Source organism: Budorcas taxicolor, chromosome 17 (genome assembly GCF_023091745.1).
Source record: "Budorcas taxicolor isolate Tak-1 chromosome 17, Takin1.1, whole genome shotgun sequence".
Lineage (NCBI taxonomy): Eukaryota > Metazoa > Chordata > Mammalia > Artiodactyla > Bovidae > Budorcas > Budorcas taxicolor.
The window spans coordinates 72,272,306-72,297,032 of NC_068926.1; the positions used below are offsets into that span (position 1 = coordinate 72,272,306).

Consider the following 24,727-nt stretch of genomic DNA (forward strand, 5'->3'; position numbering starts at 1 on the left):
ACTTATGGTGATAATCAGTTTATGATGTAAGCAAGTCAAGCCATTAAGCTGTGCACCTTAAACTTATACAGTGCTGTATGTCAATTATCTGTCTATAAAACTGAAAGGAAAATAAATATTAGAAAATGAAAAAAATATGACAAGGAATGATACAGTCAACTGGTAAGTCAGGCTAGGATTGGAACTCAAGCCTTCCTCTTCCAATTCTGAGCTATTCAAATTGTGCCCGAAAGTAACACGACGCGAAAGTATTTGGAGGGAAGCTGAAAACCTGCTTTGCTGAGTCACAAAAGGCCCTAGGCCGTGACGATTCCCCTTGAGTTTACCCCGGAAGGAACATCAGCCATCACCCTGCGCCAGTGGTCCCCAGCATTCTGGGCGCCAGGGACCCTTCAGAGGAAGACAGTTTTTCCTTGGGGCGGGGGGAGATGGTTTCGGGATGATTCAAGCGCATTCCTTTCACGGTGCACGTTCTTTCTGTTATTATTACATCAGCTCCACCTCCCGTCATCAGGCACTGGGTCGCAGAAGCTGGGGACGCCTGCCCTGCCTACAATGCAGGACAGGCTCAACCCAGCAATGAGAGTCGGCTCACCAGGAGTCTAGACCCGGGCTCCGATGCCTTTCTGGACAGGCGCTCTCTCCTCCACCGGCTTGCGGGGGGCGGGCGTGGGGGGTCCTCAACAGTCACTCCTTGCACCCAGGCCTGAGATCCGCGTGGGGCGGGACGAAGAAGCGCCAGGCCCAGGCTGCACAAGGCGCACCAAAGCCCGCTCCCATTAAACGGACGGCCCAGTGCGGACGGGGGTGCGGCCGGGGGCCGGGGGTTCTGGGGTGCGGATCCCGGGGGGGCCAAGGCGGCAGGGCTCCGAAAGGGCCCGGGGGCGTCGCCAGCCACCACCTGAGCACCGGCGGCGGTCGGCCCCGCCACCCCCTAACCTGGCCGGCCCGGCTGCGCACAGCCCGGGGCCGCGCCCGGGGGCCGGGCCGGGCCCGCGCGGCGCGCTTTGTTCCCGGAGCGGGCTCCAGAAGCGCCGCCCCCCCGCGCAGCGCCCCCCGGCGGGCCCGGGAGGGAGCGCGGCGCCGCGCACGGGCGGCGCACGCCCGCCCTCGCGATTGGCCGCGCGGCGCGACGTCACGGGGCGGCGCCGGCGGCCGCCGGGAGCGGGCGCGCGCGCGCGCGCAGTCGCAGGGCGCCGGGGGGCGGGGGAGGCGGCCGGCCGCTGCTGCCGCGTCCGCCATTTTGTTGCTGCGGCTCTCGCGAGCGGGGCAGGGCTCGGCGGCCCCGGCGGCGCGGCGCTCCCGGGCGGTCTGGGGCTGGGCGCGGCCGCGGGGCTCGGTGCGGGGCGCGCGGGGACGCGGGGCCGGCGCGCGCCGGGCCGGGACTGAGCGGAGGCTCCGCGAGCCGCGCTCGCCGCGCTCGGCCGGGCCCGCGCCCGGAGCCGGCTGGGCCCGCGAGGCGGCCCGGAGGATGTTGCGGGCCCGCGGCCGCGAGGAAGGCGCGGGCGCGGGCCTGTAGGCGCGCGGAGAGCCGGAGGCCCGGCCGGCGCGCAGCCGCCGCGGGCGGGGCGTCCCCAGCGCAGGCGAGAGCGGCCCGCCCGGCCCCCGCGCCCGGCCCGCCATGTCCTCCGCCAGGTTCGACTCCTCGGACCGCTCGGCCTGGTACATGGGGCCCGTGTCTCGCCAGGAGGCGCAGACCCGGCTCCAGGGCCAGCGCCACGGCGTGTTCCTCGTCCGCGACTCGTCCACCTGCCCGGGGGACTACGTGCTGTCCGTGTCCGAGAACTCGCGGGTGTCCCACTACATCATCAACTCGCTGCCCAACCGCCGCTTCAAGATCGGGGACCAGGAGTTCGAGCACCTGCCGGCGCTGCTGGAGTTCTACAAGATCCACTACCTGGACACCACCACGCTCATCGAGCCGGCGCCCAGGTGCGCGGGGGCGCGCGGGGCCGCGGCGCCGGCCGGGGGCGCCGCGGGTGAGGGCGGTGCGTCCGGCCCGGCAGCTCGAGCTGCGGGCGCGCAGTTAGAAAAGGGGCGCTTTTTGCCCTTCGTCACGTCCTCGGTGCGAATTACCTGCTGAAGCAGGGCGTTGCTACCGGTCTTGCAGCCGGTTTTGGGCCACGGATTGAGACTCTGAAGCTAGTCTTCGGCTCCCCGCCGCGCGGGCCCCTCCCTGCCCCCCGCCCTCCCGAGTTTGCACCCCTTTCAGGGTCTCTGAGCTCCGGGGTTGGACCTCCCGGACTGCAGCCTTTGGAAACTCTAGAGATGGAAATGCCTTCGCAGGGAGAAACGAAATGCCTTTACCTGTGAAATATCAGGGCCATGTATTGATAGCCTGGTGCCAAGGTTGAAATAAGCCAGGCGTCTATTTTATAATACGTTAACTGAAACTACTGTAAAAGCGGTCGGCTTGAACGAGGAATTTTTTTTTTTTAATAGATTTCCTCCAAGCTGGGCCTTTAATGGACTGGACATGCATTTGGTTAAATTCCAAGGCGGAATGAGTCTAGAGTGTCACTAAGAGGAAATTTTGAATGACACTCACTCCACTTGAGATTCTACCCTAGTTGAATTTCAGATGTACTTTTTGTATTGAGTTGAATGACTTAGTATCTATTTTAAAATAACCCAGAGTGACACTGAGCAGTAGGCATCCCCTTTTCATTTGCTTATTTGCCTTAATATTTTGCTCGAGGCTTCTTTTGTGCAAATTAATGCGAAACTTGAGCTAAAGAGATGGCCTAGGGGTTTAAAAATAAAAGGTACTTTTGTTGTTTATTTTTGATCTTTTTAAGCGTCTGCTTAGAAAGGACAGGGTGCTAATACAGAGATTTTCAGGGTGAGATGTTTCTGACTTGATAGATTTGCTGACAAGATAGTAGTCTCAGCTCTGAACATGAGAAGCTGTCGTATTAAGGGAGTGCGCGCTGGATGCTGCTGTGGACTAGCGGTAGAGAGGAAATAAAGCCCTCCTGGTGTAATGACCAGGAGGGTAGCTGCCGAACTACATGGACTTTAAAAGCTGGGAGACAGGGACTATAAATCAGATACTGCAGAACAAAGGCCTAGACGCGGCGAGTGTGACTGGCGGGGCCTCCAGGCCCCCGAGGAGCCTGGGACCTGGAGGCAGCGTCCAGCAGAGCGTGATCCCAGCGTGGGGGGCTGGGGGCCCTCAGCGCCCGCAGTGGGGAGGCTTCAGACGCGCTCGCATAACTGGCTCTCCTGGCTGGTGAAGGTGGCTGAGCGCGCTCTCAGCCACTGACTGGGCCTCGCCGCGCGCCTCAGCGCAGCCGTGAGGGAGCGACTCGAGCCCCTTCTGCGTGGAGAGAGAGGGGCGCGGCCCTGGCTTCCCAGTGCCCGCACACGCCACCCCCAGCTTCCCCTCCGTGCTGCTTCGCAGATGCCTGTCCTCGCCCTCTCCCGCTGCCTCCAGGGAGCCCGCGCTGCACGCCCGCTCACGCCCGAGGACCTTTGCTCGGGCCCCACCCGCCGCTCGCCGGGGCCGCGCCTCCCCGCCCTTGGGGCCGTTCCCTGACGCTGCCCCCGCCTCGACTTGAGCTTCGCCGGTTCTCCGCCCCTCCGCCCCGGGCGTCCCGCTGCCGTCGCCGTTTCCTTCCCCTGCTGTGTCCGAGGGCTGCCGCTGCCCCAGTTGACTTAGACCCTGGCAGGATTTACTCGGCCACACTGAGCCTGGATCGCCTGTCCCTGAGCCGGAAATCCGCGGATCTGTGTGATGCGTGTATTACTCACCTAGTGTAGAAGACACGGCCGGGCCAGCTTTGGCCAAAGGCAGAAATCGGGGCCATGTGCTTTCACGCCCCAGGCAGGATGGATAAAGTGGTTAGGCTCTTTTAGGCCTCAGAACTGAGCTCCTGAAGCCAGAGCTTCTGCGCTTTGGCTAATAGTTCTTTTTTGGGGTTCATTTTGCTCAGTAAAAAGTGACGACTTAACGGCTTCCTCAGAATTTAAGGACTGATCTTCTCTTTTTTTTGTTGGGGGAGTAGCTTTTTCTTTTTTGGCCGTGTGGCGTGTGGGAGCCAAAGTCCCTGGCCAGGGACCAAAACTGAGCCCTTGGCAGTGGCAGCTGGGGTCTCAACCTCTGCACCACAGGGACGCCCCCTTAACTTCACAGTGTACGTTCTTATGCAGACGTTACAGGAGAGTTAATCCCAGGGATGCGTCCTGGGAGAGAGGGGTGACATGCTTTCTCCATCGTGGGCCTTAGATGTCAGTAAGGAGACAGGCTGGAAAGTAGAGATTTAAGTAAAAGACAGCATTGGTTGGTGTTGTGAAGAAAGTCCAGGTAGGCCGGGGGTCTAGCAGGCCGGGCTGACCTGAGGCAGGAGGGTCAGAGCAGGGCTGAAGCTGAGAGGGCGCCCAGGGTGGGGAGCCGGCCGCGCCAGGGCCGTGGCTCTGCAGAGGCAGCTTGAATCGGCTGCTCAGAGGAAGGAAGTGGGGTGCCAGGGGGGAGTTTGCAGTCAGGAAGTGACCTGGGCCATTACTGCAGCCCAGGCCACGGTGATGACGATTGGTGAGCTGTCCGTCCGTCCGTGTGTCCATCTGTAGTGGAGGCGTTCCGTAGGCGGACTGGCAGGACTGATGGGCGGCTGCGGTTTGGAGACGGTCGCTGATGGAGGGACGGAGAGGAGGGAGGGAGAGGCGGGTGGCTTGGTGTGTTCGCAGCCTCTGGCCTCCGGGCCACCGAGTTGACCGGCTGCCGAGTTGTGCTGCCCACCCTGTCCTGGACCGCACATTTAGACACCAAAGGTGTGCCAGTGGCCTTCGCTTTTCCAGTGACAGATTTTAAAGGGTTCTTTTTCCACACATGGGTGCAACTTGTAGGTTAAAACTTGTTTGACAAACAGACACTTTTCACCTCCATCTTACCTGAGTGTCAACACTTCTAAGATTCTGTTAAGTTCTGTTCAGTGTTAGGTAAGTGCTACTGGGTTTTTCTTTCTGTTTTAATAGAGGCTGTTTCCAGTTTAACAACAGGGTCCAGGTTCTGAGTGGGTTCAGTTTAGAGACAGCACATTTTCCCGGGTCTAGAAAATTGGAAGTGTGCTTTGCGTAGGTCGCTTCTCTTATGAAGTTTCCGATTCTAGCTCATGTAGCTGTGTGATGACTGGGAGGAGAATCGTGAGGAGCAAAGATGGAAAAAACAGAGGCGAGTTGGCTCATAGAGGCACCTCCCCACCCCCACCCCCCTGTTTTTTTACTCAATAGGTATTGCTCAGAGCACGCTCTGGTAGTACAGATCTGACGTTGCTCAGCTCTCCCTGTCAGGCTCTTCTGGAGCTTCCTGGATGCTGACTTTAAAGACCGCGTCCTCTGATACAGGCAGCAGCTGTGCGAGGGCCAGAAAGGATGCCCAGCCTCACCTGAGCGCCTGCCCGGAGGGGACGCTCACGGCCGCCCGGCAGAGGCCACGCCTTCTCCCACGGCCGCGACCTGGGTGTTTAAGGGGGCATTTGGGCTCGTAATTAGGAGTAGCAGGTGGGAGAGGAGCGGTAGCTGATGTCAGTTGGCACAGAATTCGGCACGATGGCTAACCTTTGAGTCTCTTCTTACCGGTAGCTTGAATCCCCTAAGTTCAGTTTAGACGGGAACAGAACTGTTGTGACGCTGGGTGGAACCTCAGCCGGGCGGGAGTTCTGTCCCCGTGGCGCCTGAGTGCCGACAGCCGTCTGACCTGTGACCTTTCTCTCGTTGGAGACTTGCGTTCAGAGGACGTTTGATACAGGAATGATGCCCTTGCTCTGAGCTGTTGGACCGGATTATGTTTGAGGTTCCCTCGGGCAACAGCGTTTTCCTTCCGATAAGTAAAAGGAGGCAGTGCCCTGTTAGTGGGGGTCCAGATAGGGCCTCACCAGCGAGGTGGGGCCGCTCGTCGGGGACGATGGCCGCGCTGAGGCGAAGGGGCCCGGCAGCAAGCCAGGTGGCACACGGGGGTTCCTTGTCTGGGGCCTGGGGGAGAGGCTTCCCTGCGTCTGTGGCGGTTTAGTTTCAGCAGGAATTTCAGTGTGTTGAGGCCTCCTCCGTCCCAGAGCGCGAGACTGGACTCCAGCCTCGTCGTGGAAGTAGACCGTGACCTTGCCGACGGGCTCAGCTCCCTGAGAGTGCCGCGGGTGGCCGGCCCGGGGTCAGGCAGGGCCTGGAGGAAAAGGTGCTCTGTGGAGTGGCTCTTGAAGGGTGAGGGCTGCTGTGAGAGGCGGAAGGGCTGCTGTGGCTGCTGCGAATGAGGCGCCCCGCAGGCTTGAAGGGAGCACGCTCAGCTGTGACAGGCCTCCTGCCTTTGGTACCTGCGTCCAGCGGCGGGAGCGTTCCAGAGTCTTTAAGAAGAGGGTTGTCGCGGTCAGCCTGCTCCGAGGTGGGTCGGGGTGGGGCGAGTCTGGAGTGCGGCATGGATTGAGGGCTGTCACGGGAGAAGGGAGCGTGAGAAGCTGGACTGAGGCCTCCTGCGTGGGGAGTCCGGGAGGAAGCCGCTGGGGCGCCCTGCTCTGGGCAGTTTCCTGGAGGTGAGGCGAGAGGTGTGGCCTCAGGCTGATTGGACGGCGCCTCAGGTGAGAGATGCGAGGCAGGGCTGGGGAGGGACACGGGTCTGCGGCAGGGGGCCGGGCAGGGCTCCGGCTAGACAGATTTGGGTCTGAGCCCAGGTGGAAGCGGCAGAGCCCGCAAGAAGAGCTGGGGGCGCGGAGTGAGGGTGCGGGAGCGGATGTGGGGGCCCAGCCCGGAGCGCTCTGACTGCACGGCCGTGTCGCCGGTCTCCCTGGGATGGGTGCTTGTGCACTGTTCTGGTTCCCACCTTTTTGCTGTGGAATCTTTCCTACGGCCGCAGGGGTCTCGGTCTTCGTGTCCGTCCCCCCGGGGCCTTTGAAAATCTGTCCTGCCAGTTGATGGTTTCGCTTTGTTTTTTGAATTTGAAGCCGCTCAGTCGTGTCCGACTCTTTGCGACCCCGTGGACTGTAGCCTACCAGGTTTCTCCGTCCATGGGATTCTCCAGGCAAGAATACTGAAGTGGGTTGCTATTTCCTTCTCCAGGGGATCTTCCCCACCCAGGGATCGAACCCGGGTCTCCCACATTGGAGGCAGATGCTTTAACCTCTGAGCCACCAGGGATGTTGTTAAAGCTGAAGATGCCTGCGTGGGTTTTTTTGCCGTGCGGCTTTTGCCTGGAGGCGGCGGCCGGCCTGCAGTCGCTTGAGGCGCGTGCTCCGGCCTTCGCAGGGAGCTGCGGTCTGCGCCTGGGCCCCTGTGTGTGCTGGGCACCGCGTACGGTCCTGGTCACGGGACAGATTGCGAAAGGACGGGGCGCAGGGGCTGGTTCCGCTGCTGTTTCCTGGTTCTCGGGGTCTGTGGCGTTCCCGGTGTCTGAGCCCGCTGTGAGCGGCGACACCTCCTCGGGGAAGGGCCTGCTGGTCAGCTTTGTGGGCCCTGAAGCCGTCCCGGCCCGCCCGCTCGGACCAGCCGTGGGCCTGCAGGCTGTGGTTTGCGGAGCCCTCTGCCACGCTGATGGATTTTGTGTAGTGTATTGGCGCTAAGAGCCTTCGTGCGCTTGCTTAAGGGTTCTGTGAAAAGCTCTGGCAAGACCACAGGTAGCTGGTGGACTCACGGGGCACCGGCCCTTTGCAGCAGTGCGGGGAGGGCCTGGCTGGCTGGCCCAGGACCAGCCAGCCAGCAGCTGTGGGGAGCCCGCAGGGGGCGCCTCTGGACCCTCGGTCTGCAGCCTCTTCCCGGTGGAGAACCAGGACCTTTGTAAGCCCGTCTTCCACAAGGCCTTTTCGCGCTCAGTCGGGTCTGACTCTTCGCAACCCCGTGGACTGCAGCCCGCCAGGCGTCTCTGCCCATGGCCTTCTGCAGGCAGGAGTGCTGGAGTGGGCTGCCATCTCCTTCTCCGGGGGCCTCCCCGACCCAGGGACCCGGCGCACGTCTGGTGCGTCTCCTGCGGCGCGGGCGGGCTCTTCACCTTCTGCTTCACCGCCGGCCGCCCGGGGGCGAGTGTTTGTGCGGCACCGCTCGCCTGTCCCCTGACCCTTAGGGAAGCTTGACCCCGTCCGCCCCTGCTGTGGCATGGATGGCATGTGCTCCCCTTTCCCTTCCAGTCTGCCAGGGTGACGTTTGCAGTCTTGGGAGCAGGAGCTTGGTTTCAATTCATTGTCTGTCCCCTGAGCTCTTACTAGAGCCAGCGGGTCCCTGGGTAGATGGATGTCGTTAATGCTGACCTCGCTGAAGCTGCTCTGGCGTCCTCAGGCCCTGTGCTGCGGGACTCCCTGCTTCTCACTTTGAACTGTGTAGACAGTGAAAACCTCAGCGCGTCTGCCCTGGAGCTGAGCACTCTTGGTAAAGTCGCTGAGGTTTGGTGAAAACTTGCACAGAACCTCTGGCCCTTGAGATAGGAGCAGGGGTGTGCATTGGGGGCTCGGGGCCGGTCAGGGGCTGCCGTGGGCTTGGCACAGCGCTCATTCGGGCGCTGCGGCCGGCAGGAGTGAGGGCTCCGGGGCCACGTGCCAGGCACACCCACCCGAGGGCCCCGTGAGGAGGCCTCAGCCCGCACCGCAGCGTGGGTGTCAGCGCCTCCTCACCGAGGCTGCTCCTGCCGCGCTCTCGGAGGTGTCGGCGCTAAGCAGTTTCCCCCTCAGTTGTCAGGCTCTCAAGGAATGAGGCCTTGGAGGTGTTCCATCAGGCTGCTCTCCGCCACCGCCCAGGTGTCCTGACTGCTGCGCAGCCCACCGTTTACATGAGAAAGGCCTGCGTTTTCCCAGATGCCTGCGCTCTGGAGGGTGGTGTGGCAGTGTCCTGAGGCCCGTGAGAGTGTTGGTGCATTTAATGCGGGGACACAGTCCAGGGAGATGACACGCGGGAGTGTGTGATGGTGTCATAGACGGTGACAGACAGGACCGTCCGGACGCAGGGGGCTCGCTCGCAGCAGGCACCCGAGGGCAGGCGCCGTGGAGGGGCCACGCTGCAGGAAAGCCGCCCCAGCAGACGTGGGCGGAGACAGTGGGCCGTGGGCGGGGCGACTGGCCTCCTTAGGGCAGCGGCCGGGGACTTGTTCTCTTTCGTTTTCCCTTTTTTTTTTTTTTGCTGTTGTAACATGTTGGCACTTTTTTTTTTTTTTTTTTTAAGGAAACGTTTCTGTAAATTAGAATGGTTCAGTGTAGGAGGCCATGTTGTGATGTTGTCCTGCGAAACAGCTTTTCAGGTCATTGACTTGGGGAGAAAGGGAAAGGCCGCCCCCTTCGGGGAACACACAGCCAGTCGGTGGGCCAGCAGCGTGTCCTGTCCTAGCACTCGCCCCAGCTCAGAGACAGCTGTGCAGGCTGCGCCCCCGAGAGGTGGAGACGCTGAGGGAAGTTTCTCAAGTAGCTTGGGCTTCAGAAAAGCTGGGGGGGGGGGGGGGGGGCAGTTGCTCACGGCGAAATAGTTCTTCCCCAAACATCATGTATTTGCAACTTTCCAGACACTCTTTAGGTGGAAGGAGACCTCCGAGTTTCTCCTGAGGAAGGGGCGCTCCAGGAGGGGGCAGAAGGAGGGGGCTGCTTTTCTGACCCACCCCAGGGGCTTCCTGCCTGCGGCGCTGGCTCCCAGGAGCTCTGAGCCGGCCAGGGCCGCGGTGCTCAGCGCAGGGCATACGCCTCTGAGCCTGTCTGTGAAAACGTGGGGCTCGGATGGTGATTGCCATACGAGATGCAGTAGGCTAGTGGTTTTTCTTCGTTTTCCTTTTTTTGTAACGCAAGTGCAGACTCCCTTTTCCCGTTTTTGTATTTTGAGGGGCCTGAAGGGCCCTGTCGTCTTCTCTCTGGTGCCTGGGGACGCGTGCAGGACGCCAGCCCTAGGTGAGGACCAAGAGGAGTGTGTGGCGATCGTGACGGGCCTCAGGAAGGCGCAGCTGCACTTAGTGGGGGTTTTTAAAAGGCCAGGCGTCTGCGCGTGTGAATGGGAGGGTCCTGTGAGACGCGCGGAGGCGCCCTGGTCAGGATGGTCAGGAGCCCCTGCTGCTGGACTCCAGAGAGTCAGCCAGGCACAGGGCCTTCTCAGTGAGACGCGGGGAGGGGAGGGAGCCGTCAGTCTCTCACAAGCTTGGCAGACGCTGGTGCGGAGCGAGTCCCCTCTCAGCGGTTTTCTCTCCCCCTGCAGGTACCCCAGCCCGCCGGTGGGCTCCGTGTCCGCACCCAGCCTGCCCACCGCGGAGGAGAGCCTGGAGTACGTGCGGACTCTGTACGACTTCCCTGGGAACGACGCTGAGGACCTGCCCTTCAAGAAGGGCGAGATCCTGGTGATCGTTGAGAAGCCGGAGGAGCAGTGGTGGAGCGCCCGGAACAAGGACGGCCGGGTGGGCATGATCCCCGTGCCCTACGTGGAGAAGCTCGTGCGGGCCTCGGCCCAGGGCAAGCCCGGGAACAGGAATTCCAACAGCTACGGGGTCCCCGAGCCCGCCCACGCCTACGCACAGCCGCAGACCACGGCGCCCCCTCCTGCCGCCGGCGCCCCCGGGGCCGCCGTCAGCCCCCTGCCGTCCACACAGAATGGACCTGTCTTTGCAAAAGCAATTCAGAAACGCGTGCCCTGTGCTTACGACAAGACCGCCCTGGCCTTAGAGGTAAAGGCTGCCCGGCTGGGTCTTTGGGGCTTTGACACTTGGGTTTTCTGGGGTTTGGCCGTGGCCCTGGGGGATGTTAGCTCCCCCACTGGGGATGGAACCCAGGCCCTCAGCAACGACAGCGCGGAGTCCGGACCGCCAGGAAGTTTCCTCAGTTTTGTCTGTAATCTTGTCTCTGTAAGGCCAGGACTGCTCATTTAAGGTTAACTGACGGGGATGAGAGCTGGATGCCCGGGAAGACCCGCATGAGGGTCCCAGGCGGCTCCACGTCCCCCACGGTAGCTGCCTGGCTGGGTTCTGCTTCCAGAGCCTCAGGTGTGCTCTCAGACCAGTTGGTTTTCTTTGCAGTAAGGAAGTGAAATCGCTCAGTCGTGTCTGACTCTGACACCTTGGACTGTACCCTGTCAGGCTCCTCTGTCCATGGAATTTTCCAGGCAAGAGTACCAGAGTGGGTTGCCATTTCCTTCTCCAGGCAGTAAGGGAAGACAGTGGTTAAGAAAGACCCACGCCCTAGAGATGAAATCAGCACACAGGTGGATACACAGCTCCACGTTTCTAACGTTGTGAGCAGCTGGGAAATGGGAATAAGCGTGGACTCCTCTTCAGCTGGGCAAGGGAAGGACGTTCCAGTGTCTCAGGCTTCAGTTCCTTGAGATTTTGTAAACTATAACAGCGTGAAAGAGAACTTTCATGTTTTAATCACCAAGTCATGTTCCTCTGATTGTGAACTGCTTCATAAGAGGACAAAGGCTCTTGCAAGGCGTAATGTATGACTGTGGCTTGTCAAAATACAAAGAGCTGTGTGTTGGGGGGGCTAACCTGCAGGAGGAAGGAGTTTGGTGAGATGTCGGTGCGCCCAGGGAACCCCGTGTGAGCACGGACCCCGTGGCGGGCCTGCGGGCGCCTGTCCTAGAATTGAGGTTCGGAGCTGCGGCTCCTCGCGCCTTCGTTTGCTGGTAGCTCGTGAACCCCTGCAGTGTGAGAGTCGTCATGTGGTCGCGTGCGCGTGTGGAGGCCCTGAGACGCAGCTCCTGCGGAGCCGTGCGCTCACCCCAAGGCCACCGTGGGGCAGGTGGCCTGCTGCTTCCTCGCAGCCTGCCCGCAGGTTTGGTGGGAGCCCTGGTTTTCCTGCTTTTTCTCACTGGTTATCCTGAGGTGTTTTGGACCAAGAGTTACCCAGTGAACTTCACCTGGAGGCTTGGTTCGGAGCCCGAGGTGACTTCTCTGTCTCATGCTGGCCCGAAGGGAAGAGTCCCGCGGCGGGGGAGCCCCGGGCCCTCTGACGCTTCCCAGGAAGGCCGGACAGGAGGCAGGGAGGCCCCCACTGCCCGGGCCGGGCCGACAGGCTGCTGGCTTCTATAAGGGTTCAGGCTCTGGGAGCACCCCCAGCCCCCCAGGGGAGCCGGGAGCTAGGTTCAGGGTTGTGTGGTGCAGCGGGCCATTGGCACACATGGGTGAGCGGGAGTCCGGGCTCCCAGTCAGAATGCCAGGCCACTAAAGGAAGTCAGGAGCTGGGTTCTCACCTGAGCCAGGGCTTAAAGCCACACTCCCTTGAGGGCGTCTGCCTGTTGGCCTCTGACTGGAAGGCGTGCAGTGTAGAAACCCCATCGCCCCTGTTCCGTGGGGTTGGGGGTTGCAGAGGGGGCCGCTCGCAGCGGGAGGAGTGGACGCGTAGACGGGCCCTGGGGAGACCAGGGTGGGGAGAAGGAAGCTCGTTGTGAGACCACCTGTGTTCACAGCCGTGTCGCCGCTCCTCCAGCCTCGGGCCCCAGAGACAGGCCTGCACGCCCCAGGCTCCCAGTGACGCCGGTCGGCCGCCTTCGCGGATCCACCCAGAGGGCGTTGTGGACCAGGAAGGGGCCCTTGGCCAGATCCCACTGCTCTGTGTGTTTACGCGGGGCTCTGGGCCGGGCCGTAAAGAAGCGTTCTGGGAGCTACCTTACCTTCTAAAGCTGGTGCCTGTCTTGGACCCTCTTGAGGCACTTACAATTAGGCTGCCAGGAAAAACGCTAACATTAAAATAAGAAAGGTGAGACAAGTAGGACAGAGAGTGCCGGGCTGGAAGCGGCGCTGCTCCCTTTGAGCCGCTGTGGCGGGGCTGCGGGTGAACTTCACTGCCGGAATTAGTTCACGCTTTTTCTGTGAAACTTGACTTTGAAAGAACATTCCTGCCCGTAAAGCACTGTCTTAAGCGAAGGCTTTCATCAGACCCTTGGTTCTATTGCCCCTTGGGATTCAGTCTGAAGCGGGACCTCCCATGCCTGGTGGAGCAGGGCTGGAAGGGCTCAGGGAAACAGGGTTGGCCTTTCCGAAGAAGGATTCTTGGTGGAAGAGAGTGTGTGGAACAAGGGCCCCGGGGCCGCTACAAGCTCACCGGCAGCCCGAGTTGTGTCCTCTGACCCAGCGGCTGCCCCGGGTGTGGTCTCGGGCACGCTTCTTACACCTCCAAGCAGAATGGTACACGGTGGTTCCTTACTCATCCAGTCATCCGTCCAAGCTCTGAGGGGTGCCTTACAGTGTAGGGTCCTGCCACCAAGGAGCTTGCCCCTGTCGGAAGTTTGGAGGCAGGAGCCAGCTGTGGGTGAGTGAGCTGATGATACAGAGTCGGCCCGGGAGACGGAGGGAGCAGCTGGGAAGGTAGGGGTGTGGTCCGGGAGGGCTTCCTGCAGGAGGTGACCCTTGAGCTGAGTTTTGAAGCGTGACTAGAAGCTGACTGGGTGAAGTGGGACGAGGCATTCCTGGCAGAGCAGGAGCTTGTGGGAACAGGAGGACACACCTGCGTGGCTGCAGCTTGGGGGGAGTGCTGGGTGTTGGGCCAAAGACAGACGCCTGGACGCGGCTGCCGCTGTGTCACAGGGCCAGGCTGATGAGGTGGAGACCTTGGGAAGCCTGCCGACAGGCAGCTTACCTTTTTACTGATTGATTTTAAGTAACTGGGGGCGGACGCTCGAGTCTCCCTCTAAAGATACCAGTCTCACACACTCGTATTCCAGCTTTCCTGACCTGAAACGAAAGGGAAGAAATCTGTTAGCCCCTCAGAGCTGTGCTTGGCTCGGGTGCACTCAGCGTGTCCGGGTCTGAACGGGCCTCAGGGAGCGGTGGTGGGAGGGGCAGGGGCTGCGGTCCGCAGGGGCCCCCGGACGGAGCGGGGCCACGGCGCTGATGGGCCCCCAGGAGGGCTTGGCGCGTGCCCGTCTGCCTGGGGCTGTGGTCCCCACAGCGGCCCTCGGCCTCACCGTGGGCTCCTCTGGACCTCCTTCCGACAGCAGGGGCTCACCAGGTGCTCGGGGGGCACAGGGGCCGGTCCTCGAGGGGCCCGGGACAGTCTCAAGGCACCGGCTCTGCCCGTGTGGGCGGCCCGGAGGCCCCCACCTGGAGAACAGCTCACTCTGTCCCTGCCTCGCCAGGGGTTCGGACCTCAGTGTGCCCCTCCAGCTGTCCCTCTTGAGGGCTGTGGTCTTGAGTCCTGGTGACGTCGTGCGGCTTCATATTAACTGCAGGTTTCACAGACGTGCGACCCACGGCCTCCTCTGCGCCCCTCCTGATCAGAGCCCGTCTCTAGGAAAGGACAGGGAGCTCTGTCTGGTGCAGCTTGGCCCTGGCTGAGCGCATGCAGCCTTCCAGACCCATCTCCCCTAAATCCTCATAAACCACCTGTTTGCTAATTGTGTCCAGAACTTTGTCCAGGTGTGGTCTCAAGCTCACTGTGAATGTTTTATAGAATTTGCCATCATCCCTGTTGGAGCAAAGACCGAGAGTTGACGCTTGGTCAGGACGCCAGTGTCCCGCGATGCAATTCTCTGTGGCAGGTGGCCTGCACGGGCCTGTCCTGCCTGCCAGTGGGTTCCGTCAGCCCGTGGCCGCCCGTCCTTATCGGCAGGAGGGCGCCCTTCGTCGGGCGCTCTCCGCGAGCTCACCTGCGTGCCCGGGAAGCCTGCTCTCGCTCCCCTCGGGTCCTCTCAGTTGCCGTGTTGGCATCTCTTGGGTTGTCTGCCCCCATTTGAAAACCCCTCAACGCTGGACTGCGTCTGGTCTCAGAACCTTCTGAGTTGGCCTTTCTGTGCCCAAGGCCCGGGTGCCGTTCCTGTGCGCCCAGGGACGCGGGTCTGCGGCGGGAGGCCCCGTCGGGTGTCTCAACACACCCCCCGCCGCCGCGGCCTGGCGGGGTGCCCCCGGGTGCCACCTGCACCCTCTCACTGACGTTGAGTCGTGGTCCTTCCCAGCATCCGGCTTTAGGGACCCACCTCTGAGGCAGCAGTCTCTCCTGGCATAGCGTTTTCTCACTGGGCTGTGAACTGCAGAAGAGTGTTCCTCTCTTCACATGTGAGCGGGGTGAGAGGCTGTGAAATCGGGGCCCTGCTGCAGGCCACACAGACAGCTCACCGTGCGAGCCGCAGTCTCCGTCTGTGGCCGCAGCTATTGTGCAGGGGCTTCAGGGGCACACGAGGTCGTGCTTGCAGCCGCCCTGCTTCACACACTTCGAGCTGGAGCTTGACGGTCTCGTGGTGGGTACGGGGCAGAGCCAGGACTCAGCCCACGGTGTTTCTCTCAGCAGATTTACTGAGGTGAAACCCACACATCTTAGTTTACCCACGTAACGTGCACAGCCCGTTGGGCTTCGGCATGTTACATCGCTCATCTTTTTACTGAGTTGCAAAGATCCCCTGGAGAAGGAAATGGCAACCCACTCCCATATTCTTGCCTGGAAAAATCCCACCGACAGAGGAGTCTGGTGGGCTACCGTCCGTGGGGGTCGCAAGAGTCGGACACGACTGAACACACACACACTGTGCGTAACAGATTGCCGGTGTTCAGGGTGCAGTTCAGCGGCATTGACCGTGCAGCCTTCACCACTGTCTGTCCCGAAACCTTTTCATCGCCCCGGACAGAAGCTGTAACCGTCGGGGAGGAATGCCCCACCCGTGTCCTTCGCCCTGGCAACCTCCGGCCCACCGTCTGTTCTGTGGGTCTGCCAGTTCCTCATGAAAGTGGGGCATCTGTCTTTGCGTCTGCCTCATTTCACAGAGGTTCGTGTTGCAGCGAGTATGTTCATTCTCTTTGTGGCCCAGCACGATGCTCTGTGCAGATGGCAGGCGGTGTGTGCCCATTCACGAGACCACGGTCATGAGCGTCGGTCCTGCCTTCCTCTTGCTGAGGAAGGCATGATGAACATTTCTGTGCAGGGTTTTTTCTGTGAATACCTGTTTCCAGTTCTCCAGTGAAAGTCGTTCAGTCCTGTCCAACTCTTTGCGACCCCATGGACTGTAGCCCTCCAGGCTCCTCTGTCCGTGGGATTCTCCAGGCAAGAAGACTGCGTTGGGTTGCTGTTCCCTCTTCCAGGGAATCTTCCTGACCCAGGGATAGAACCTGGGTCTCCAGCGTTGCAGGCAGATTCTTTACCGCCTGAGCCTGCGGGGAAGGCCTGGCCGTTCTCCAGGGAATCTGCCCAGCAGGCATTGCTGGGTTGCTGAGGTCAGCCAGACTGTTTCCCGCAGCGGCCTCCAGCCCCACAAGCAGTTGGCCGGGGTTGCAGTCCAGCCTCAGCAGCACCTGTTGCTCTCCCCCTTTTGAGAGTCACCACAGCTGCCCGGAGGGCTATGAAGTGGCAGCTCGTGGCAGTGACTTTCCGACTCTGTCACTGGAAGGCTCTTTCCCTGGGCCTCTTGGCGATTTTCCTGTCTTCTCTGGGAAGATGGAGGTCAGGACCTTTGCTCATTTTTAAATCGGTTTGTTTGCCTTTTGTGGTTGGGTTGTAGGAGCTCTTCGTACATTGGGAGGGTCTGCAGTTAGCGACCCTGCGCAGCGCGCTTCTCGTCTGAGACGCCCTGCGTTTGTTTGAACACGGTTGCTGCATTGTGAGCCTTCGATGTGCAGTAACGCAGATGGCTGTTTGAGAGGCGCCCTCCCACCCGTGGGTCCGCCTTTCTCAGAGCCCAGTACCTGCCCTCCTGGGGCCCTGTGCTCAGGCGCCGTGGCGGAGGGGCTCCTCACTCCACCTGGCAGCCCTGGGCCCTTGGTCACTTGAGGCCAGCAGCCAGCTGGCTCGCCCAGTAGCTTTAGCAGGAGGTGCCTTTTCCCAAATGAAATCATACAAGGTGGTTTCGTAAGAAGCTGGGAACCACCGGAATGAAGAAGGCAGTTGAGGGGGGTGCCTATTACAGGGGGCAGAGAACATTGGAAACACCATGAGCAATCGATGCGGCCTCGCGCTCGCCCCACCACCAGCTTGTTTCGGAGTATCCTCGGGGCGAGTGGTGAGCGATGTGTCTCGCCCTTGGTCCTGCTCTTCGGGGGCCTTCCGTCAGGCACGGGGCAGATGGATCCGGTGAGCAGCCAGCCAAGCAGGAGCGCCCACGCCTGCCTCAGGAGGCTTCATACATGAGGCTGAGGCCCCGCCTGACCCCTGAACCTCCTCGCAGCCTGTGGGCCTGTGGCCGACAGGGGTGCCCACCAGGGAGCTGCTGCCCCCGACAGCAGAGCAGCCCCGTGGCTCCTGGCCACTGGCAGAGGGGTTCCTGCTGGCGGCCGTGCCTTTCCCCGGAGCAGGCTGCCAGAGGGCTTTGCGCTTCCTGTGTGAGCTGAGCTGTTCTGAGAGTCGGGTGGTGGGTGTCCCCTGGCGGCGGCAGCCAGACCGGGCAGGGGCCGCGTCAGAGCCCGTTCTGGGGGCTGCACACGCTCGCAAGTCCCCGCCGTAGCGCCCGGGAGACAGCAAGTCCTGAGAACAGAATCATCCCTTCAGTGGCGCCGTCTGTGGGTGTGGCTTTCGGAGGAAGCACTGACTCTGTCCCCCTTCTCCCCGGCAGGTGGGTGACATCGTGAAGGTCACGAGGATGAACATCAACGGCCAGTGGGAGGGCGAGGTGAACGGGCGCAAAGGGCTCTTCCCCTTCACGCACGTCAAGATCATCGACCCCCAGAACCCGGACGAGAGCGAGTGACCGCCGCCGCCCCGCACCTGCTGCTCGTCCTGCCCCTCTGTCTCCTCCCGCTGGGGCAGCCCCCCTGGGCAGGCCCCGCGCTGCCCGCCTCGGCTTTGCAGCGGCACCCCGCCCGGGCGTGCTCAGGGCTGCCCGCAGTGTATCATAGTTGTGTTGTCGCAGAGTAGCTGATCTTAGAGTCGTTGGGCCGTGGACTGGAAACACTGGTGGAGGCGCACGGGGGCGAGAAGGTGCCCCCGGCCTGGACGCGCGGCGGCGGGGCTGTGCCCGGGGCGAGCGGAGCGCGGACTCTTCGGGAGAGGGACGCTGCCCTACACTCTCCACATCTGGCTTTTGGTTTTCCTTTCTTTCCCGCCTCTGTTTGGTTTGGTTTTGGAAGGCTTCGTTAATTAGACCTGTTTGTTCTGAAGAGGTGTTTAAGTAGCAGGTTGGGTTCTGTGATATCAGGGATGCGCCGCTGTGCCCTTGGGGGCAGCACGGATGGAGCCCCGAGGCAGAGGTCCTCCTGTCTGGAGCTGCCCTCCTGGCCCTGCGTTTCCCCGCTGCGCGCACAGCCTTCCGGACGACATCAGCAAAGGCATCAGAGCCGGGGGCTCACCCTGTCTGCTGGCAGAGGAGTGGCCTTTCCGTGAAGGCACCTCTGGAAACTATGGCCCGGGTTTTCTCAGCAGTTGGATTCACTCCAGAGCCTGTCGCCCACTCACCGAGCCCGGCTCTGCCTGGCCTCACGCTCGCCCGGCTGCCTGAGGGCGCGGGTGCTGATGCTGGCTGCCCCCAGCATGACCGTGTCGGGCCCCGGGCCCAGGAGGTGAGCCAGCGCCCACCCTGTGGTCGGTGTCCCCGTCGGATACTCGAGGTCTGTTCACACGATCCATTCACACAATCCCACAGTGCACGGCCAGCCGGGTAGACCCCCGCCCAGGCCCTGTGGCCTGCGGGCCCCGGTGAAGACAGGCCTCTGCTAGAACCAGCCCCGCCTGGGGTCGCAGCCTGAGAAGTCCTGTCCCCCGAGTCTGCTGTGGCCGGGGCGCGACCCCGGGGTCGGGTCATGAGGGTGGGGGCAGTTTCTCCGGGGTCGGAACCAGCCGGCCCCTGCTCTCGGGCTCGCTCTTAGCTCTGCGGTCGGGGCTGGCCGGTGCCTCCAGTCTCCGTCTCCGTGGCTTCCTGAGAGGCTGTGCTGGGCGCGTCTTCATCCTGGGTGCCGTGGCCGCTCCGCCCCAGGCTGCCCATCGCCGCTGCCTCACCCGTGGCCGGTGGGGTGGCCGTGCCAGGACCCCTGCCCTCTTCCTGGGGCTGACAGGCGCTGTGTCCTCACCCGGTGCCTGTCTCCGGGGCTGCCCTGAGATTCGGAGCCCAAGCGGACTGAGAGCTGCACGCTCTGGACGTGGGCCAAGGCAGGGCCTCTGTGACTCCGACCCTGTTAGCTTTTAATCGGGGAAACACTAAGCACACGGGGGACGGCTGCCCGCCGTGCCCTGGGGCTCTGAGAAGACTGCACAGGAGACCGGAGTCCTCGGAGGCGCCACCCCCGGAGCCTGCCCTGCGTGTGTCCCTCCGGACTGTGGGTGTCTCAGCAGCTCACCTGGACGTGGCCCTGGGCTCACCCTGGGGCAGGCCCTCCCAGGACCCCTGCCCGCCCGCTCCGCCCGGAGACACAGCCCAGGAGGGGCCCCCGCGGCCAGGCCGTGTGCTCAGAGGGCGTGAACATCTCACTTGGAAAAGGGATGCTGTCGAGCCAGGGGGTTATAATTTAATCCTTTAATGTCGTGTTCATTAACCTCTTAGAACGAGTCCTGAGTGCTCTCACGTGGAGCGCGCGCGAGACACCCCAGGTTCCCCCACGGCGTCTGGGGCTGGATGCGCCCGCGGCGGAGGGTCCCCCGAGCCAGGCCAGGGCTCTGCAGGAGGAGCAGCGGCCTTGCCTCTCAACGGCCGTCACTGTGTGTTTGACAGTAACAGCCACACGACACAGACTCTTTGACCTGTAACTTAAAGATCGTAAACTTCAGGCAATAATACTTTCTGTGTAAGCTTTTAAAATTATTTTTGGGGATCATAGCTTGTTTTATTTTGTGCTATAAAATTAACAGTATTAAATGACTTATATTCTTAGAATACATGGAGTGTCTTTTCTTAACAGGTCAGTGCCTTTTTATTTTTGTATCCGTTTGCGTTGCTGGTCCCAGCCTCAGACCCTTGTTTCCATGGCCTGTCTGTACATCGTCTCAATAAACGTGCACCGCCGCTGGTGGCCCTGCTCTGTGTCGGTGTCTGCTCACCCCCGCCCCCACCTGCGGAGCAGTGGCCACCTGCTGCTTGCGCTTGGCGCCCGGCCCTGCGGCCCCGGGCCCCGTGATGGTTCCGAGTCCGGCACCCCCAGGGAGCCTGGGCTGAGAGCGTCAGAGCAGGTCTGATGTTCAAGCTGGCCTCGGAGCATCCCAGGGCAGGGCAGGGACCCGGCTGCCTTTCTCGACTCCCGCGCCTCCCTGTCTGGCCTCCAGCTGGGGTTGCGGGGGTCCCGCAGCCCGTGCCATCCCTGCCCCTACTTGTGTGTCAGGAGGGCCCGGTGTCACCAGAAAGGGGTCTCTAGAAGCGGGGGTGCCCGGGCGTCTCCCGCTCTGCCTCTGGGACCCCTGCTCTGGGCACGGCTCTGGTCCCAGAAGGCAGCAGGTCTCAGAGAAGCCTGTGAAGAGTCCTTGAAGCGCGAGAGGGCACGCGGCGCAGGGCTGGGTTTCCCTGTGGCGGAAGCCCTCGGCAAGTGGGGCTGCCTCCCTGCAGGCTGGGCAGGCGCCAGGGCCTGGGTCCTGCCACCCCACAGCGGCTCCAAATCCTGGCCCCGCTTGAGGCTCCCTGGCAGGAGGGTGAGGCCCGTGTCCAAATGGGGGCTGCAGCAGTTGGGGCATCCTCACCCGCGCCTGCTGTCCGGGGGACACCTTCAGACCAGCACCTCAGGCTCCCCGTCTCGGAGCCCAAGGCAGCCTCTGCCCCTGCCTCCGGGCACGGAAACAGTGGAGAACCCACTGTTGAAGCTCAGGTCCGAGGGGGTTGGGCACCCAGGGCTACCCAGGGCCCGAGGCCGGTGCGTGGAGGGATGGTCTGCCCGGGAGGAGCTGTTGGAGCTGGGCTTAGGCACTGAAGTCAGCAGGGGGCCCCCGCCCCGGGGACTGCACACGCCATCTCCCTGTTGCCTGTTAACTGCGGATCTCTCTGGAGTTGCACGACGTACAGGCAGACTTTCCGTGTTTTCCCTGCAGAGAGACGGCGTGGGCCGCTGACTCTTCTGTCAGGTCGTGCGCCAGAGCGCGCCTCTGTTCTTTCGCCGTGTCGTGGCCCACGAGGTGGGCGTGCTGGCACTGGGGCAGCCACCATCTCGGGTGGGTGTGCAGGGCCTGTCCAGTCCCCAGCTCTCAGACGCACTGAAGTGGGTTCCTCTGAGCGGCGTGTAAGGATTGCCTCAATTTACACTTTATCCAGCAATCTATGTGAATACATTTTACAAATCTTTTGTAGACACCTGACTTATCGCTGAACAATAAATATTCTGTACATTCAGAAAACTAAGATAATGGCATCTGGTCCCATCACTTCATGGCAAATAGATGGGGAAACAGTGACAGACTTTATTTTTTGGGCTCCAAACTCAACTGCAGATGGTGACTGCAGCCATGAGATTAAAAGATGGTTGCTCCTTGGAAGAAAAGTTTTGGTCAACCTAGACAGCATGGTAAAAAGCAGAGACGTTACTTTGCCAACAAAGGTCCGTCTAGTCAAAGCTGTGGTTTTTCCAGTAGTCATGTATGGATGTGAGAGTTGGACAATAAAGAAACCTGAGCGCCGAAGAATTGATGCTTTTGAACTGTGGTGTTGGAGAAGACTCGAGAGTTTTCTTGGACTGCAAGGAGATCCAACCGGTCCATCCTAAAGGAAATCAGTCCTGAATATTCATTGGAAGGACTGATGCTAAAGCTGAAACTCCAGTACTTGGCCACCTGATGGGAAGAGCTGACTCCTTGGGGAAGACCCTGATGCTAGGAAAGATTGAAGGCAGGAGGAGAAGGGGACGACAGAGGATGAGATGGCTGGATGGCATCACCGACTCGATGAACATGAGTTTGAGTGAGCTCCAGGAGTTGGTGATGGACAGGGAGGCCTGGTGTGCTGCAGTCCACGGGGTCTCGAGGAGTCGGCCACGACTGAGCGCCTGAATGAGCTGGAGCAGCTGGCACCAGTCCATCTGAATGTCTTAGATGCGGAAGTTGCTGCCAGGGTTCTTGTTTTGTTTGTTGGAGGGTTTTTTTTTTCCTCTTTTGAAATTATTTTAATTTACAAATAGAAAACATCTTTGAAGACAAAAATGAAAAAACATAAAATTCTATGGGGACTGGAATCAGAACTGGTCATCACAAAGCCTGGAGACAGGACAGGGCGCACGGCACACCAGCATCTCCGGGAGCACCGGGGCTGGGGTGGGAGCCCCCAGGACCCTGGGGGCTCTGGGACAGGGCTCTGTGAGCCCACCAGCGATGCGGGCAGGGAGGCCGGGCTGCAGCGACCCGAGCAAGCCAGGGGCTCAGAATGAGGCCGGGGCGTGGGGTGGACTCAGCCCAGGTCCCCCAGCCTCTACCTCCTAAGAATAGGTAGCCGAGGGCGCCAGGCCCGCCCGCATCTCGTCCCTCTCACGGCCGGCCGCAGCTCAGATGTTGGCTGTGCTGTAACAGCCCCCTCTCCACATTAACCCCGGGGGCCAGGAAGGCACATGGAGGTCTCCCCATCTGGAAAAGGCACCTTAGGCCCCGGCAAGAACCCAAGGCCAGGGAGGGTGCCGCGGGGCTTGGGTCGGCCTCCAGGGGGCGCCGTGCCCTCACTTCGCGGCCCGCTCGGCGAAGCCAGGCCGGGAGGAGGGGGACAGGCCCCTCGCGGCTCCCCCCTCACCCGCGGCTCGCTGTGGACTCTGAGCTGTCTGCTAGGCGGCCCTCCCTCGCTGCTGGGGCCTGGTCGGGTGCCGTCCAGGCCACCGGGACGGATCTCCTCTCGGGACAAGGTGAGGATCTCGGGCAGCCCGAGGACCCCCATGTCCACGCGCACCACCTCTAAGCCGGGGCCCTCGCGGAGGCCGCCGCCTGCCTTCCGGCTCCGCTTTTGCTCCACAAGGATATAGTCGTGGCTGCCCCAGGGGCTCAGAATGAGGCCAGGGTGTGAGGTGAATGGGCATTCCCCCACCGTGCACCCCGTCCTCGGCCTCCTCGCAGCCCCCAGCCCCACCCTGAGCACCGCCGTGTCCCAGGCTGCACCTGTCTGCTGTCCTGGAGGAGACTCGCTGGAGGGCACTGCATGTGCCCCCCGATTCCTGGGGACCCGGGCAACAAAGGGCTCCCTGACTCAAAGAGCTCACAGACCAGGACGGGCGCCCTGCACTGGAGACGCCCCCATCCCCCTGCTCTGAGTTGCCAGCCCGGCCAGGCCCCGCCCCTCACCAGCAGCATGGCTGGGGGGGGGCGCCCCCAAGTCCCCTGAGGCCTGGCTCTCACACCTGTAACATGGAGACGACCCAGAGAACCTCCCTCCTCGGGCTGCCAGGAAGAGCCAAGAGCGGCCACAACGCCCGACGCCACAGCCACGGCTCTCCCAGGGGGCACAGTGTCTTCCCGGCTGGGGGAGCGGGGGGCACAGGGACAGGGCTACAGGGTCAGCAGAGGGCGCAGTCAGGGCAGGCTGGGTGGAGGCCCAGGGCACCCCGCCAAGCAGCACCATCTGCCCGTGTCGGGGCCCCTCCTGCGGCAGGAGCAGGGAGGGGTGGACCAAAGTGACCCCCTGCAGCCCCCGGCCCCACACCTGCCTGCAGAAGTGACCCCCGCAGGCCCTGCCCCTGCCCTCGGGTGCCTCCCCGAGCTCCCCCATCTGTAAGACGTGGGGAGATATGCCTGCCCCCTGGGTGTTTGCCTGTGACGTAAAGAGACTGCCTCGAAGGCTGGTCATCCTGGCACCCCTGCCGGCGGGGACGGAGGCCCAGAAACGGGGGAGATGGCAAGTAAGAGGGCTCAACGCCAGCCGGCACAGGAGATGCCGGTCGGAGGCCCGCTGGGCTGAGTGACAGGTTCGCTGAGCCCCAGCCCTACCCGATCACAGCACAGGCTGGACGGTCAGTACCTGGAAACTCTGGGAAGGCCACAGAGCAGGAACAGCACCTCCAGGCTAGGGGAGAAAGGCTGCCCCCAGAGGGCTTCCTGGAGGACGGGACATGACAAGCAACCAGGCTACACCATGATTTACAGGGACCCCGGCAGTTCCCCACATGCAAGGACAGTTGGGAAAGAGACACTGTCATAAAGTACAAAGTGGAAGACGTTGTGTGGGGAGGGCGGGGAGGGACGGAGCTGAACCCCCAAAGCCGTCGAGGTGTCGGGGTCCGTTGGGCTCACTTTGGGAGCTTTCTGCGGGAGGTTTCACTGCCCCCACGCTGCCAGGAGCCCCTGGTTCCAAGACAGGAAAGGAAAAAGGACCGGCCTGCCGCCAGCCTGGAGCCCCATGGGGGTCGCCAGGATGTCAGGGCCCCAGCCCCCGCGGCCTGCCCCGGGCCGCCCCACTTCCGCGGCAGCGGCTGGCGCTGGCTCCCGGCTCCGGCCGCAGCGTCGCCGCAGCGCCGGCCCAGCCCCGCGCGCCCGCCCGCGGCCCGGGAGGCTCCAGAGCGCAGGCCGGCGCGGAGCTCAGGTGACCGCGCGGGGCTGGGGGCGGCGCCCAGAAGGGGCGGCCCGGCGGGACGCCCCTCTCTCCTGGGCCTCCTCTCCCGTGACTCGGCGCCTGCTCGCGGCCGTGGGAGCCCCTCCGCGCGCTGATCCCCTTCCTGGCCCCGGTAGGGGTCCCGGAGGCAGGCTGGAAGGGGCTTCCCCGGGGGGACCGGCTCACATCGGGGGAGGTCGGACAGCGCCCCCCGACCTCCAGGGCCGGTGGCGGCGGAGCTCAGACAGCTCAGTCGCTGTCCCAGAAAACGAAGCCAGCTGCTGGGGGTGCCCCTCGGGGTGGGTGCGGGAAGGGCTCAGGGGAGCCCCCAGGACGGGCGGACTGGAGTAGTGGGGAGCGGGTCCCTGGGGCTGTTCGGGGGACACACGCGGGTCCCAGAGGGCTGTTTGCAGCTTGGGCAGCTTGTGGGCATGGGCAGCAGCCTGCCAAGACTCGGGGTGCCCTCTTG

The 24,727-nt window shown here is 62.2% G+C and overlaps 1 protein-coding gene across 1 annotated transcript; it reads left to right on the forward strand.

Moving 5' to 3' along the window:
- The first annotated feature begins 1,578 nt into the window (after positions 1-1,578).
- Positions 1,579-19,809, forward strand: CRKL (CRK like proto-oncogene, adaptor protein). Its single transcript, XM_052654995.1, has 3 exons — positions 1,579-1,932; positions 10,141-10,603; positions 17,407-19,809. The coding sequence occupies exons 1-3, from the start codon at positions 1,622-1,624 to the stop codon at positions 17,539-17,541; spliced, it is 909 nt and encodes a 302-aa protein (XP_052510955.1). The 5' UTR covers positions 1,579-1,621; the 3' UTR covers positions 17,542-19,809.
- Positions 19,810-24,727: the final 4,918 nt, after the last annotated feature.

Bases quoted from the DNA above. Each gene is read 5' to 3' on its own strand.
- CRKL (XM_052654995.1), top strand. From the start codon at position 1,622: ATGTCCTCCGCCAGGTTCGACTCCTCGGACCGCTCGGCCTGGTACATG. The intron at 1,933-10,140 runs GTGCGCGGGGGC...CTCCCCCTGCAG, and splicing joins CTCATCGAGCCGGCGCCCAG to GTACCCCAGCCCGCCGGTGG. The intron at 10,604-17,406 runs GTAAAGGCTGCC...TCTCCCCGGCAG, and splicing joins AGACCGCCCTGGCCTTAGAG to GTGGGTGACATCGTGAAGGT.